General features: G+C 41.4%; 1 protein-coding gene across 1 annotated transcript; it reads left to right on the forward strand.

Annotated features, from left to right (window-relative positions):
• Positions 1–2,854: 2,854 nt before the first annotated feature.
• dusp7 (dual specificity phosphatase 7) lies at positions 2,855–16,212 on the forward strand. The gene is made up of 3 exons (XM_030420401.1): positions 2,855–3,819; positions 6,710–7,138; positions 10,946–16,212. The coding sequence occupies exons 1-3, from the start codon at positions 3,411–3,413 to the stop codon at positions 11,260–11,262; spliced, it is 1,155 nt and encodes a 384-aa protein (XP_030276261.1). The 5' UTR covers positions 2,855–3,410; the 3' UTR covers positions 11,263–16,212.
• The last annotated feature ends 709 nt before the right edge of the window (positions 16,213–16,921 follow it).

The raw sequence follows: 16,921 nt of genomic DNA on the forward strand, positions 1-16,921 counted from the left end.
TTAGCGATGACCTCAGAGTTCACTCTTAAACTTTAGCGATTCAGGAGTGGATGTGTCTTCGCTCCTGTTTCTCAACCGGACCTGGCAGCAGTGATCGACCGAGAGAAATCTTTCATCGATAGCTGTGTGACCTCCTTTGTCAAGTGTTCACGTTCTGTGATGTTGACTGCTCGCTAGTTTTCGAGGGGAAATGTACTTTTACCTCATGAACATAACATTACAGAAAGGAGCGGAGGAAAGAAGTAAAAGAACTCTGGTGAGTGCTGAGTTCAGTGATTGACCTGAAGGCAAACACAGGTACACACCCTCTGCGTGTCCTTTGTTTGCTAGCTTACAGCTATTGGCATTCAAACACAGTGAAGTGATCTGGCTGTTTAAGGCAAATAAACACTACTGCAAACACACTATTAGACAAACTGATGAAAATCACTTACACAGTGCACAGTGGCACAGTGGCTCTTCTTAACACACACACTGACCGCAATTTAAATATTAACTATCAATTTTTGGCGCCAGTGTATCCATAACGTACCTCAAGAGGAAATATCTCGATATATTGTAGTATCGATATTTTGGTACACCCCTATAACACACCGTTACCTTTAGTAAGCTTGTGGATTTCTCTGCTTCTGAACATTGTTGGAAACATTCAGGATAATGTAAGTGCACAACTCAACAAACTACTTAACAAAGTGAGATATTGCTGTAAAGCTGAGGGGAGTGACGTCGTTTAAAAAAAAACATAGGCAGTAAAAGAAGAAAGAGAAACTAGTTTAAACACAAAAGGTTTATTTACAAATGAACTATGAAAGTAATTAGCTTCTTCAAAAGGAAGATTTTTTCATCCTTCAAAGGAAGAAAAGAACACTAATGTAACAAAACTCAGAGAAGCTCACACGCTAGATGTGGGTTCACTAATTGATACAAGGATATCACTGTACCGATCAAGGTTCAAGCTCACACGGTGCGCAACGGCTGCTCGGTTTACTGGCTCTGTTGTTGGTTTACGCTGCGCTTATAAAATCACCAAGGCCTAATGAAGAGGGAGATCAGGTGTGATCCTCCACTCATTGGCAACAACGACACCAACACAACCACGACACTAGGGCGGTAGCACAAGGGGCTGGTCGGTTTGAGATGTCTTTTCTTCTCAATGACAACAGTAAGTCCACCCTGGAAGACGGACTAGTGAGTAGATGAGTCTCTGTATTTGGCGTGATCATGATTAAGGTCCGTGACAACTTCTGTCGTCTCATTTAGCCACATTTTAAGGCACGTTGGTGCTTTATAATTAAATTGTCGGACATGTAACTGTGTTTTTTCTCATTATAGAACAAAGCTTGCACATATTTAAACCCTCAAGACCTTATTTCACACGTTTAACTGAAAACCCATTCAATGAACCCACTGGCTTGGAGACGAGGGAACCGAAAGTGCAAAACTGCGAACTGGTTTCCGTATTTTAGGACTCATTACTACACCACTCTGTTGCATAAACCTAGAGGCTTGTTACATCATCCAGGAGTGTCCCATGCTGTCGCCTCACCACACGGTGTCGTTTAGTAGCTGTTCTGGGGCTATTGATCATATCACATGCGCATAAATGTTCAAAATTCAATCTTACTGAGAGATTTAAAGGTGCAATATGAACAAGAATACACATTTTAGCTTTAAATATGTAAAAAAAATTAACTAAACGTGTCAACAGAACGTGAACTAATAACAGTTTTGACGTTATGTCAAAGACGTCTATGTGTTGTGTCGCAGAGATATGTGTTGAAATTAAAATGCTAACCAGAGAGCTGCTCTCCACTTTATACTTCTAAAGGTTACAGTCTGATTGGAAACAAATCCAGGATGACCCCACTGCTCGGAGCTCCCAGTCCAGACAGAGTAAGTTGACACGACCACCAGCTGTACGGTTAACTGAGCTGACTAGCTAACGGTTGCTAAAGTTAGCAGTTAATCTCGACCCAAGATCTACTCATGGGCTGAAATAGGATATAACGTGTTTGTTTTTCTGGTGCCGAAGCACTAGTCAGTTGAAACTATTAATAAAAACCACAATATTTTCTATCACCTGTGAAGAATGAGCCTCTATTTTTAAATGTATCTTTGAGTGTATCTCTGCAACTACGGGGTCTATTTAAGTAGTCAAGGTGTCATAATAAAGGGAACACTTGAAATAATGGTTCAGAGGTACATATGTCACTGGGTCTGAGTAGATCAAGTTGGCACACGACATAAACTAACGATTGTTATTTTCCGCCAAAAATTATTATACAATATTGGAATGAATGTCCCCGAGGAATGATGCATGTGCAGCTCCAAATCTATAGCAAACCAGAGCAAAACATCCGAACATCACCCCTTCCAACTTTTTTGCTAATGAAGTGAAGCAGAGCAAGATTAGGAAGGTTTGTATACAGATTACTCAGGCAGAATCTCCAAATGTGCCATTGTGGCACCTCCTTGGCACATTTTGGCACCATCTGCCATTATAATTGCCATTTGTAAATTCCCAGGTACCAAGCCATATATTTCACTTATATGTTATCCTATAGGTCCAATTGGACTCCACTCAGGCTTAACAGGTTCATGAAAAATATTAGACAATATGTTCAAGAATGAAGTTTCAGTCTGGTTGGTTCACAATGAAAACCTGCAACTCAACTCATAAAAAAGCCGCTTTATCAACGTGGGAATAAAAAGACTAGAGATTTACGGAGTCAAACGTGTCATTCAAAGTTCGACTTCACCGTCCAGACTATCAATGAATGTTTATGAATGTCACGAGGAGCGTCGAGCGGCTCTGCGCCTTTAAATCCGCGCGCTCCTCCCTCTTCTCAATGACAAGCCCGCAGAGCCTCTTTAACGCGTCCAGTGGAAATGACAAACCAGAGGCGCTCCGCGGGCCAGCATGTCCAACACCGACAGTAACCATGGGCTTTAGCGGCGGCGACTCATCCGAACCACGCATCCCTTTAAGACACTGAACGAGCCACCTCTGGTTCTGTTTTTTCTCGGTGCGGCGTGCGGACGCGTCAAAAGTTCGGAGCGCGCATCGCCGAATGGACGTCGATGGGCTGGAATGAAACCTCCGCTTCCATCGGACTGAAGGAAGGAAGGGAAAGAAGCCCCTGCATGTTCAAGTTTCCTGCTCCGGCTAGAGGGGCATCGGTGCGCGCTTGTTGGATGTGGGTGCGTGCGGGGAAGTGTGTGTTGGGTGCGTGTGTGTGCGCGCCCGCAGCAGCAGGAGCAGCAGCAGCAGCAGCAGGAGGAACAGCAGCGGCGGCGGCGGTGGTGGAGGTGGTGGTGGCCGCGGGAAAGGGAAGTTTTAGCAGCGCCGTGATTTCTCCTCTCCTCCTCTCCACATCTATACAGGGGGCAGGCGGATTAACGTTTCCCTGATGAAAATTAATCATCCGTGGAGAGGCTCTGTGATCGTGACTATTATGATGATGTCGAGTAAGAGCGTGGAGTGGCTGCAGGAGGAGCTGGAGTCCGGGGCCGGCTCCCTGCTGCTGCTGGACTGCAGACCCCATGAGCTGTACGAGTCCTCGCACATCGAGTCGGCCATCAACCTGGCCATCCCGGGCCTCATGCTCCGGAGGCTGAAGAAGGGCAACCTCCCCATCCGCTCCATCATCCCCAACAACGAGGACAAGGAGAAATTCGTGAAGCGCTGCAAGACGGACGTGGTGGTCCTGTACGACGAGGCGGCTCCGGAGCGCCAGGAGTCCGGGCTGGGGAGCTCCGTGCTGGGGCTGCTCCTGCAGAAGCTGCGGGACGACGGGTGCAAGGCTTTCTATCTGGAGGGTAAGAGGAGCAGACAACTGGATGTGTGTTACAGTTTTAATTCATAAAAAACAAAACAAAACAAAAACCTCACACTGACTCCAGCTGGAGACGTTATAATTTTAAAACTTTGATTTTATAAGTTTAATCAGCACATATATGAAATCTTACGCCTATCTGTGCCTGGACCATGTAATTATAAGACACATTTGTTATATTATTTGTGTCTTTGGATCATCCGGAGCAAAACGCGTGAGATTTGGGCGCTTTGGTAAGAATTATTTAAATAAAAGAATTTAAAAAATGAAAAAAAAACGTCTTAACTCTTGACAAACCATTATTTTTAGTAGTAAGAACTCTAAAACGTTATTACAAGTTATTAATTGTCATAATGTGGCGATGCTTCCCTTAAAAATCCAGCTGTTGTCACCTGCCCGCACACAAAAGTTTATTTATTATCATTTCTCACAAGGACAAATGTTTGTTATGGTCAAGAATTATCGTCTTTATCACAGATTTTTATAACAGATATAATCTCACGCGCAGCTTCACTTCGCTGTGAAGTCATAACGAACTTTGACAGGAACACTTCCTACATAAATTATCGCCTGGATTTATTTTTTATTTTTTTATATTTTTGTTCCTAATCAGGACAGAGTCGCTTTAATCACGAGACAATGAAAAAGAGACGTGAAGCAGCGTCCATGTGTCTCTGCGAACACACACACACACACACACGCAAAGAAAGAGAGAGAGAGAGAGAGAGAGAGAGAGAGAGAGAGAGAGAGAGAGAGAGAGAGAGAGAGAGAGAGAGAGAGAGAGAGAGAGAGAGAGAGAGAGAGAGAGAGCTGGGTTCAATATGTTTTCAATTAAATGCTGCAGAAATGGCCCCGCCATGTTGTGCTCCTTTTTCGAAAAAGACTGGCGTTTTTTCATTTTTTTTTTTTTTCATGAATGAACAGAGAAACGAGGAGACGACGACAAACCCACCCACAGTGAACAATCCTCCCAACAATAATAATAATTAAAAAAAGTAGATTATACGATTAAAAACACGGATAGGTAGAGAGTGTTAGAAGATGTAGATGTGTTGGTGATCAGAGGACAAAATGTTTTGCAGTGGAGTCACAGGCAGAGCTGCCATTCACAAAAAGTCCACTGAGCTGAGTAGTGAGTGTTGTGGAGCTCAGCGTCCTCCTGATGCTGCTGCTGCTGATCCTGATCCTCCTCGGGCTCAGCTTTTCTCAATGGGGCACATCTGTCCAGCTGCATGTCTGCCTTTTCCACAATATCACCCTTATTCTCCCGTGATCTACCACATCAGTATGTGATGTCATGGCATAATAATAAAATCTTTTTTTTTTTTTTTTAAATTCAATTACATGCCTGTATGATTATAGACATGACACATATTCGTCTTTATGTTAGTTAAAGCAGCACTGTGTCATTTGGCGGAGAAAATTCAAACTAAGGATTTCAATGTTTATAATTTGAATGAGGCGATAATACAGAGTCAGAAAGGTTTGTTTTTTTTCACAGGTGAATGAACAAGCTGTTCTTAGAGGAAAACACTGTTTAAAGATAGAAAAGGCGGCAGGGTCCGCCACATATGAACAGAAAATTAAGCAGTATGAAAGTCATTCATGGAAACAAAGAGAGACTGTTTAATTAGTTTGTTTAGGCATCTTTTTTTAATTCATATAAATCAGTTAATGAAGAGCTTTATTAAAATGTCTTCCCCAAAACTACGTACTGCACCTTTAACTGTAGTGTGAATAAAAAATGTGTTGGAAGTTAGGGGCCGCTGTGCAGCACATACTGTTATTAGAAAGTTAAGTCACTGTGATGTGATGTGTGTTTAACAGCATCAGTTCTCTTATTCTTTCTGTTTGATTTTATTTATTTTCACGTCATACACACAATACATCCGACCCTCCTGGGTTTAGAGACGGCAAAAGTACATTTGCACCCATCAAAGATGTCAGTATATTTTATTTTATTACAACATTACGGGTTATATCACAGCTCTGTGTCGAACAAGATGTTCTGTCTTGGTCAAAAGTGTAAAGCCTTATGTCCTCGTAGGCATGACAGCAAAACAAACAAACAAAACTTCTATCTTCTTATTTTTCTCTTCTTATTTTCTTCTAATTTATTCACACCTGTTCAGAAAATCCAAAAGGTTCAGGAAACTATCATTAATAAATGGTAAATGTAAAGTTAATTAAAGTTTAGTTTAGTTTTCTCACTGCTGACAGACAATGAAATGCTTCATAAATCATTAATTAACCAATCAGTTACAACTTTAAGACCATCCAACTGATGGTTATTATAAAGTCTGTATCTTCCTTATTTTAACCCACCAATAGCCAAAGACAAAGATAGTCTACCTGCAGTTTTATATAAACAGAGAAAATCCTTATTATAAAGTGTAGCAAGCTTCATTCCTCGACTGCAATGGAAGATCTTTTTCCTGCCATTAATATGTCGGTTGTTTTCCCACTTAATCGATGTGTCGTCTATAAAAAGTCAGAAAATGGCATAAAAATGTCCACCAGTGTTTCTCAAAGCCCACGATGACATCCTCCAATATCATATTGCTGTCATAGAGGAGTAAAGGAACAAGGAAAGATATAAAATTTAAGAATCTGTAATCAGAGAATGTTGGCCTTTATTCAGTTTCAATTGTCATTATAGTTGGTGTCAACTCATTGATTCATCGTTGCAGCACTTGTTCATTCAGGTTTATAACTCTTGGTCCCTTCAGTCTTGACATCCAGCTGCCATTTTGTAGACATTGAACTTCACATTTTGCTCTACAGAACCTGCATCTGTCACATTCTTTGCACCAGTGAAATAAATTTCATGGCTTTAAAATGAACCCTTTTCTGGTCTCTTCCTCGTCCTCCAGGGGGCTTCAACAAGTTCCAGTCGGAGTACCCCGAGCACTGCGAGACCAATCTGGACTGCTCCTGTCCCAGCAGCTCCCCACCAGCCTCCGTTCTCGGCCTGGGAGGACTCCGCATCAGCTCCGACTGCTCGGACGGGGAGTCTGACCGCGAGCCGGGCAGCGCCACGGAATCTGAGGGCAGCCCCCTCCCCAACAACCAGCCGGCGTTTCCCGTCCAGATCCTGCCGTACCTTTACCTGGGCTGTGCCAAAGACTCCACCAACCTTGATGTGCTCAGCAAGTACAATATCAAGTACATCCTCAACGTGACGCCCAACCTGCCCAACATGTTCGAACACGAAGGGGACTTCAAGTACAAACAGATCCCCATCTCTGATCACTGGAGCCAGAACCTCTCGCAGTTTTTCCCAGAGGCCATTTCATTCATCGGTAAGTGAAAGGTGGAGAGAGCTCAGATTGTGTGTGTGTGTGTCTGTGTGTTATGTTGTGTTGCTTTGGATCTATTAGTGACGCCAACAATTCTTTCTCTTATCGATTCATCTACTCATGATTTTCTTGGTTACATAAAGCGCCAGTTAATAAAAATACAACAAGGTGATGGCTTCAGGTTGCTTGCTTTGTCTGACACAGAGGCTAAAACCAAAAAATAATCAGTTTATTTTCATACATGACTAAGAAAAGCAGGAAATCTGCAATGTTTGAGAAGCTGGAACCAGCAGATATTTGGTATATATGCATAATATATGATTATGTAAAGATTTACTATTACCTATTCGTCCATTCACCAATCGATTAATCAACTAATCGCTCAAGCTCTCTGGTATTCGTCTTTAAAGCTGCAAGTTAACAGTTGCTTTCATTAGATTCATCTGGATTCATTTTTAATGAATCCATGAATGGTTTGTACCAGTCATTAAGTACAAAGTAAAAGTAAAGAGGATAGAATGTCATCTCATACCTTTGTGTAGACCCATTAAAGGTATCTTGCAACCCCTCTGCTTTTGAATACAAAATGTCAGGAAACAATTAAAAAGACGCCAATCACAATTCCCAAAATGCCACATTTGAGGAGTCTGCAGCGTCACATATCTTTTGTTTAATTCAACTGGTCTGTAAAATGTCAGAAAGATGGTGAAAAATGACCAAGATGACGTCCTCAAAAGTGTCCACAACGCAAAGACAATGGGCCTCATTCATGAACCGTTCTTACCAACAAATTTGTTCTTAAGTCCCACTTACGAAGATTTTACGAAGATTGTGGCATTCATGAATTTTTTCTTATCTAGGATTTTTTCTTAGGCGAGAACAAATCCTACGAACACTCAGGAGTACTCTTACGCACATTTCAGTGCCGAAATGTTGGCATGGTTGTGTTTTCTTCTCTTGTGTAGTTCAATAAAATGCAATATTACAGTGATAATTCTGTCATATTTATTCATTTATTTATTCATTTCATATTTTTGGTAATTTACAAAGAATTTAAATTCTAAAATAAATTAAATGTGCCAATGATTTAAGATAAATCAAGTAAATTGGAAACATGCCATCAATTAGTCCAAGTAACTTGTTTTTGTTCAATCGCTGTAATGAAATAAATCAGAGAAAACAGTAAACCATCAACTATGACAATCTCCGACCGGCTCCAGGACTAAAATCACGTAAAGATCCTCATATAAAAGTTGTTTTATAACGGAATTAAATGTACGTTGTCTTGAAAGCTGCTCCTGCCAGCTGCATTCGGACGGTCTGTGTTTTACTGCTTCCGGTTAAATATGAATAACCACATACTATAAAGCAAAGTCTTGAATAAAACATGGCAGTGGATTCTTTCACTGTGGGGTCAAACTGAAGCCACAAGAATTTTATCTGCCCCCCTGCCCCCGAACCTCCCCATCATCTTGTTCCACATTTTCAGTATTTCCCATCATTCCCGTCATTCCTTCTGACTGAATTCCCAGAGAATGAGTAAATCCCCTCGCTGATGAGTCAATGAGTTAGCCTTAGACTGCCCAGACCCCCTCACATCTGTCTTCTCTTTCTCGACTAATGCCTCTGCTTAGGTGGGAGGAAGTGTGACATATGCCAGAGCGCAGAGGTCGTGGCAGATTTGGGTCATGCTGATGTTAAACGGCGGCTAATTATGGGTGAAAGCTCGCGCTGAAAGGGAGAACAAGATCTGACCGTGTGCTGTTGTACACTGTGCGGATTCCTTAAATAACTCATGTTATCGATTGATGATTTTCGATGTTTTCAAGAATGCAGAGACGGCGGTATGTGATTTGAGAAGTGGTTTCGATTCCCGTGTGTAAAAGCACAAATGAAGTGACGTCATACTGCGCGATCAGATCGGAACAGATTAACCACAGGTTACTTATTGGACTTCTGAGGCTCGTATCGTTGGGTTTTTGGTCTCCAGATGAGGATTTTTTTTTTCTATGGTGTAAAAGTGAGCACACATCAAATATAAATTTAATTTGGCAGTCTGAGCTCGTGAGCCAACTGACCCCAATCCTGCAACAAGAGAGGCAGGCGGAGAGAGAGTGAGGAGAGTCAGAGAGAGAGAGAGAGAGAGAGAGAGAGAAGAAAGGAAAGAAGCACTTAACTCTCGCTCTAATGGCCTGTAGTGATGCAAGTGCAAAGGGCTCAAAACTGATAGAAGGTGGATGGATGCAGCCCTTTAATAATGTAACATGTTTTGTTTTGTTTTTTTTTTCATATTTTTCGACAGCCCGAGAGCTAGAAAGCAGAATGAAACATGACTTTCTGCTGTCATTGAGAAGGGTCACTCCGGATTCGTTCGAAATATGACATTAAACATTCGGAAAGAAAGATCTAAAATCTTCGCTCTCGTGTAACGACATGTTACTCCTGTGAATCGTAGAGCTGCAGCAATCAGTCAATCAAAGGAATTTGACAACCTTGTAATCGTTTCAGTCATCATTCAAGCAAAAATGTAAAACATTTGCTAGTTCCAGCTCCTCAAATGTAAGGATTTTCAGCTTCACTTTGTCATTTGTAATATTAAATTAAGGGTCTTTAGGTTTTAAACTATTGGCTACTATTGGTTTCTTGATTTACAGACCCAACACCTGCTAGATTAGTGGTAAAAATAATCAACAGATTAAATGTTGTACAGCTGCAACTAATGATTCAGTTTCCCAAAAGCTCACGATGTTGTGCTCAAATGTCTTGTTTTGTCCACGACCAAAAGATTTACAATTTACTGTCACAGCGGAGGAAAGGAAATCAGGAATCATTTACAGTAAAGCGACTGGACTCATTTGATTTTGACCTATTTTGGTGTCTAATCGATTAAAGCAACATTATTTAGAAATTGGCATTTTGTGCTGTGATCCCACCCTCTTACTGAGGTTACATAGTGCAGAAACAAGTGACAGAGACACCATTCACCCTGTTACAAGACACTGTACCACCAACATCATTTTGAAGCTGTAATTTTAAGGTAAAAAAGTGACATAATGTTGCTTTTACTATTCTTATTTAGTCGTTTTTAAATATTAATGAAATGTGTTACTGGTTGTGCCATAACTTTGTCTTTTACACATGAGGAATTTAGTCTCATGCAAAGAAAAATATTCTGTTGTTCTAAAGTCTAAGGTTGTTCTTAAGTAGTCACGACTAAATACGCAACAGTCGAATAACATTAGAAAACATTTTTAGTTGTTATTTCACACTTAAAAAAAAAAACTCTCAACTCTGATCGAAGAGTGATCTCTTCCAACGGAGCTCTGCCAACTTCAAACCGCTGAGAGAGAGGGAGAGAAAAAAAACGGAGATGCAAAAATATGTCGTGTGAAACCGAAACTGTCCAAACTTTGGCAGAAAACCGCGTGTTCATGCAGGATCCCAGCGCTCATAGTATCGAGCTTGAAAAAAAAAAAGGATCGCAGAGCGTATGAGTATATGTTCTACTATATTTTAATGTGATTTAGCATGTTAACCGTATTGTATTGTTGTTTATATTCTGAAAATATATATCAAATTAAAAACAATGAGAAGGAAACATAATAGTGAAATCATATTTATTTTGCTTGTTTACATTCTGAACCTTTCTCCAGAAATAACCCCTTAATTTGTTTCTTAGAACCTTCTTTTCTCTAGATCCTTGATTTCGTTGATCATCTGACGGCGTGTGACTGAAACACCAGTTGTAACAGTAATCTTATCTCATCTTTTCCCCTGCTCTCTTCTTTCCCTCCCCTGCTTCCTCCTCAGATGAGGCTCGCTCCAAAAAGTGCGGCATCCTCGTGCACTGTCTGGCCGGGATCAGCCGATCGGTGACCGTCACAGTGGCCTACCTGATGCAGAAGCTCAACCTGTCGCTCAACGACGCATACGACTTCGTCAAGCGGAAAAAGTCCAACATCTCCCCGAACTTCAACTTCATGGGCCAGCTCCTGGACTTTGAGCGGACGCTGGGCCTCAACAGCCCCTGTGACAACCGCTCGACCTCCCCGACGCACGACCAGCTCTTCTTCACCACCCCGACCAATCACAACGTGTTTCAGCTGGACACCCTGGAGTCCACATGAAAAGTCAGACGGTGAACTTTCCCTTCTCTGGTGGGGGGTGGTCCCGGTGGTGTCGTTAACAAGTGGCTGCACTGGAGGGAAGCAGCCGGTTTTAGTGAATGTTTTAGCCTCCTGGTGGCTCGTCCTATGAGATCCTGGCCACGGAGCAGCGTCGGAGGGGCAGGAGAGGTCACAGATGCCACGTCAAAAAGGGGGAAAGGGGAGTTTTTTAACCCAGAGGGGGAACTGACAGACAGGCTTTTTTTTTTACGATGGCATCCTCCTTTCGGAGTTGATAGAAATCGAAGCAAAGAGCCCCGTCTTGCTAACGAAGAACCGAGGAGACTTACCTGACTGAGAGACTGAGCGGCAGCAGGTCAGACAGCTTCATACAAAGATAGGAAAAAAAATCTACAGCACTCAATTTACGAGACTTTTCTGCCTCGGCTCTACTGAGCTGAGCTGACTGGTGCCAAGTGGAGAACCTGGGATTTGCTTGTAGGAAATCTCGCTCTACTGAATGTAGAGATTTATAAACCAAGGAATTAACACACACACACACACACACACACACACACACGCACACAAACAAAGTATGTATGTTTGTACTGTATGTACCATATGTATGTTAACGTACATAGAAAGAAAAATGTATGGGCAGTCCTTAACAAATCCAGTATGTCTATATGCATTTTTGTATATTTTTGTGTACATTTACGCACAAATCTATACCTTATATAAATATATATACGCATAGAAATCGTATCTATCCAATCCAACAATGGCTTAAGAGAATGTAAAACTAAAGAGGGTGGGACTGGTGTGGTGGCGCCAAACAAAGAGGAACACGGTGAGATTCCTAGTTGTCTTTTTTTTTTTTTTTTTTGAAGTTTCGTTTTTCTTTAGGTTCGTTATGACCTAATGCAGTTTGCACAGTGGTGTAGCCATTGACTTGTTGGCACTTGGAGCCGGTGCTTGGAGGCAGGCAGATAAAGAGACATTCAGAGAGGAGGAGCAGAGAGAGGAGAGGCCAGTCCCAGGCTGCGATGAGTCCCAACAGCTGCACGGCGGAGTGGGGAGGGAGCGGGAGCTGAGGCCCCCCGAGCGAAAGACGAGGTTCAGGGGTTCTGACGAGGGCATCGGGTTAGGAATCATCAGTTGAATCATGGTTGGGTAGATTTGACATTTAGCCAACTGCTCTCAAGTGCAAGTTCCCAGTTCTTACTTCCTTCCCCATATGACTGTTCATCACGTTGCCTAACCAGAAGCGCCAGTTGTTTTCGAGCAGCTGTTAGGATTATTTTTGTCGTTTCAAGTCAGAAACTCTGAACTTCCTTTTGGTTTTATCATCACAGCATGTAACGGTTTTGACTTATGTAATTTGAGGCAGAGAGCTGAATGAGAGGTCAGGGTCGGCGAGGGGGGGGGGGGGGTTGATGAGGCTGCGGTGACATTTCCGAGCAACTCTTTTGGCCAGCTTTTCTTAGCAACCTCGGGCGAGGAAGCCTCAACACGCTCGCATTACCTGACTTCTTTTTCGCCTGAGAGGAAATTGTTTGTTGATCTGTCGTCCTAGCTTTGATCCCCAGGTACAAAATTTGCCAAAAAAACAAAAAAGACTCGCACTTGAGGGACTGTGATTGTAACCCGGTCTTGATGTTGGGATCATGATGATGTGGACCGGGACTGGCCTCAGTTTACAGACTGCACTTACGTCCTTTAACTGCATCGTAGAAAACCGGTGGAAGGTCTTTCCGCAAAGGGATCACACATTTGGTCAAAGAGACGTTTGTCTGAGTTGATTCACCCTTAAGCCTTGGGTACATTAAATGAAAGATATATTAAACACAAATTGATATAAATATATATATTATAGAGCTAATAGTAAACAGATTATTTTGTATACCTGAGCATGTTGTGGTACCGTATGCTCTCTAACAGTAGACATAACCACGGGTTGGACGTTTGCTTTATCAGGAGGGAAGACGAGCGATGGGGACCGTTTTTTTAACTGCTGTTGCCGTTGATCACGGCGGTAAACAGCATGTGGTTAAGGAGTTTTCTGAGACTCTGTTCACATCTGAAGCACCTTAACGAGAAAGACCGGTTTTAATGTGGGTTTCCCTTTCTGAGTGGAAACAACACCGCAGCACTGTTGGCAGCTTCTGTAGGTACGCCGGGTGTCATGCAAGAACATTTTCAATGGATTCGTAAGTGCAAAAAAGTCTGTCAACCTGACGAATGTCACGATCGCAAACGCAATCAACTCCATAACTGCCACAGAAAGGCCACCTGCTGTTCAATTCATGGGCAGGTTTCATTCACAAACATGTGATTAAGGAGTTATCCACACGTTTACGGATCATTTTCTCAGTTGTTTTCCTTCAGTTCTTTAAATAGCGACCTTTGTTTTTGCAAAATATCTTCATACACAGGAGAACACTGAAATGATTCCAAATGCTACATAAGTGGCAATAATAAATGTAAGTCAAACTCCAGAGAGGAACATTCTTAACATGCGTAGTGAGCATATTCCATTTATATAAAATGACCAAAAATGTGATGCATCCATGATCCAAAACCGCAGAAAGCCACATCGGTATGTTGAGAACTTTAAATTACACCTAGAGGTTCTAACCAAAAGTAAACAAACGGGTAGTCCTGGCAAAAATGGGCATGCACAAGATTTAATGACATCATCATTTCCGCAAGCATACAAGAAACTATAAAAGACAATATAAAACAATATAAAGACAAATCTGCACTTTAAAGAGGTTTTAAAAAAATCTCAAACACAATTCGACTTTGCACGTGAGGCCAGAAAGCAAAGTTAAAAGGCAAATGTTAAAATATATATATATCTTTAGTCGTGTGGACAAGGCCAAAGAGAGAAAAACCCCAAATGAATCAGCAGATGAAAACGTAACAAATTCAGCACTGACAGTAGAGACACTAGAGTCGGCCACGCTGTGATCAAAGAGCCTTAAATGACAGAAATAAAAGAGTGAATGATTTGATATCAAACCAGATGCAGAACATCCTGTTAAAGCAAAGCAGCCCCTGATTTTTTTAAAGAGGAGGTTGTCATCAAAGAGCAAAACCATTGAGCCACAGGTGAGGAGGAGGAGGTGGATGTGGAGGTTTAGCTGTAGAGGCTCTTAAAGTAAAACACGTGGCTTCCCCCCCGCGGAGAAAGTGGGACAATCTGCTCATGACTCATACGACATGTCTGGACCACAAATGAATTTAGATGAATTGGGGAATGTGAAACAATTTAGAAGACGCCTGTACCTTCACAAAACCTGAGACAGGGGCTGGATTCCAAAAAAAAGCAATGCAATTGCAAAACCAGGAAGGCAGACGTTTTTACTAACTATTAGCTCTTGCTCTGGTTCGCTGGTGCCTGAAGTTGGTTGAAATGTCACAAATACAACTAAAAAAGGAGAACGTGACGCCTGTGGCACTTCCGAACGAATCTGTTTGTACGTGTTTCTTGCATGAGGCCCATTATTCATGGCCAACTACAGAAATTTAGTTTTCAGAGCGTGGATGTGGACGGGGTCTACACAGAAACAACAGAACTGGGTTTCAGAGGGGACAGCCGTTGAATCTGAACAGGGTTGGTTTGAGCTGGCCTTATATAATCTTTCTAACTTGTTTCTAATGCTGACTGTTCAATACTCTTTGTATCTCACTTTAGTAAAACGTTGTGTAAAAAAGAAAATTGTTCATCTGTTATTTGAATCAGAACGCGGTAACAACAGACAGCGAGCTGTCGTGTTTTTTTACCGTAACGGGTTACACGAGGTCCTGTTTGTTACTCTGCAATATATCAAAAACACCTTTTTTGCAGTATTTTGTAGATCCAAGACCTCAACATTTTTAAACTCTTCTTCTTTTGTACTATATCTATTCTATATAATTATACAAGATACAGCTCGATATGGCTTGTGGACTGAAGTAACATTTCACCTGGGGTGTGCTAAAAAATGTGCGTTACCAACCTGAATGAGGCCCTTGCAAACACACACACAAACACACACACAGTTTCACGCAGCCAGAGCTGTGGTTCAGCATGCCAGTTATGTTTCACAATAGACGATTACAACACCCCGGCTTTAATAATTACAAGGTCTTTTTCTGTCTTGTTTTGATATGATGTGCTCTATGCTATTCCTGTGGCCTTTCAATATGAATATATATCTAAGTATATATATGTTATGAATTTATATGCAAAAGTTCCTCTCCTATTATAGCATCAGAGATAACACCACCATGCTTGAATGGACGTCCCTCGTCTGTAGTCATATTTCCCACTAACAATAAGAAAAAAACATCGAGGACTTGATCACTTGCACCCTAGGATTGAAATATATTTCAGTACGGAGCTTTTCTATTTAAAAAAAGAACATGGTTGATTTCAAGCTGCTTTCTTGTGTTTTTTTTTTTTGTGTCTTTGTAACAATGAAAGAGAAATCAAGTCTTTTTTCTCTGTTTGTAAATTTGCCAGATCACGGGAACGGTCCGTTTCTGTGTCCTTAAAAACTTGTAGCTACATCTCGGTGAGAATGTGTTTCGGGAGGGAAAGGGGCGTGAATGAGCGGGAGCTTCCGGAGGGGAGACAGCGGCGGTCGTTGAATACAAAGTGGAAGAAAAAAGTGAATGATTTTTAAAATGTTACCTCAGTGAGGATTTTTTCAGGGATTTTTTTGACAATGCATCTTGCATCGTGTTACAGCTTCGAACACACGTTGAATAGCTGTTTTGTATTGTGCTGTAAACAGTTTTTAAAAAAAAAAAGATGCAATCTGTCTGTGTGTAAAAAAACAAAGGGGCATGTTAAACCAGGGCAGATTCACCTTTTCTGTCTACTGAAGGAAATACGATCGACCCTATGTATTGTACAGTATATGGAAACAACACAAGACATGTTTATACCGCAAATAAATATTGAAATATTTTTTTCTTTAACATGTGTTTCCTGATTATTTCTCACCACAAAACCACATTGAAATCACCTCAGTTGGAAATGACATTAATGCAGAAGAATCTGTAATTATGTTGATCAACATATTGACAGCTCACATGGTAGCTTACAGTATTTGTTTGTACTGTAGAGCAGCAGAGTCAGGACCCCACAGAGTGTCACAAGATAAATCTGATGGGTTATGAGATGGTTAGCAAGATTTTAAAGAAGGAAAACAGACATCAGCTACACAAAATTCTGTCTATTTAGACGTCCTTCCTAATACTTTCCTTATTCTTGTGAATTATTGGATATTTTCACTGGTTCAGGTCTGTATGAATCATTTTGATGTCACAGAAAAATATCAAATGTTATTGAATTGCTCACAAACCATTGCTGGTTTGTTTTGATGGGTTACAAGCAGAATGTGGTTCAGATATTGATCAACATATCGACAGCTCACATGGTACAATTGCACTGTAAAGCACTGCAGAGTCAGGACCCCCATAAAAAATAAATCTGATGGGTTATAAGATGATTAACAAAAAACAAACATACACTGCTCAAAATGAGTTAGGCATATTTGGATATTTCAGTGTTTCACTTGACTGTTTATTGGTCGTCAAAGATAATGTGACACATTTCATTTGACTTTTATTGCGTATCCATGCAATATCCCTAACTCATTTTGAGTAGTGTACTTCAGCTGCACAG

Source organism: Sparus aurata, chromosome 6, assembly GCF_900880675.1.
Source record: "Sparus aurata chromosome 6, fSpaAur1.1, whole genome shotgun sequence".
In the NCBI taxonomy this organism is placed as follows: domain Eukaryota; kingdom Metazoa; phylum Chordata; class Actinopteri; order Spariformes; family Sparidae; genus Sparus; species Sparus aurata.

Coding starts and splice junctions, on each gene's coding strand:
- dusp7 (XM_030420401.1), top strand. CDS start 3,411: ATGAAAATTAATCATCCGTGGAGAGGCTCTGTGATCGTGACTATTATG. Junction 3,820..6,709: donor CAAGGCTTTCTATCTGGAGG/GTAAGAGGAGCA, acceptor CTCGTCCTCCAG/GGGGCTTCAACAAGTTCCAG. Junction 7,139..10,945: donor AGAGGCCATTTCATTCATCG/GTAAGTGAAAGG, acceptor CTTCCTCCTCAG/ATGAGGCTCGCTCCAAAAAG.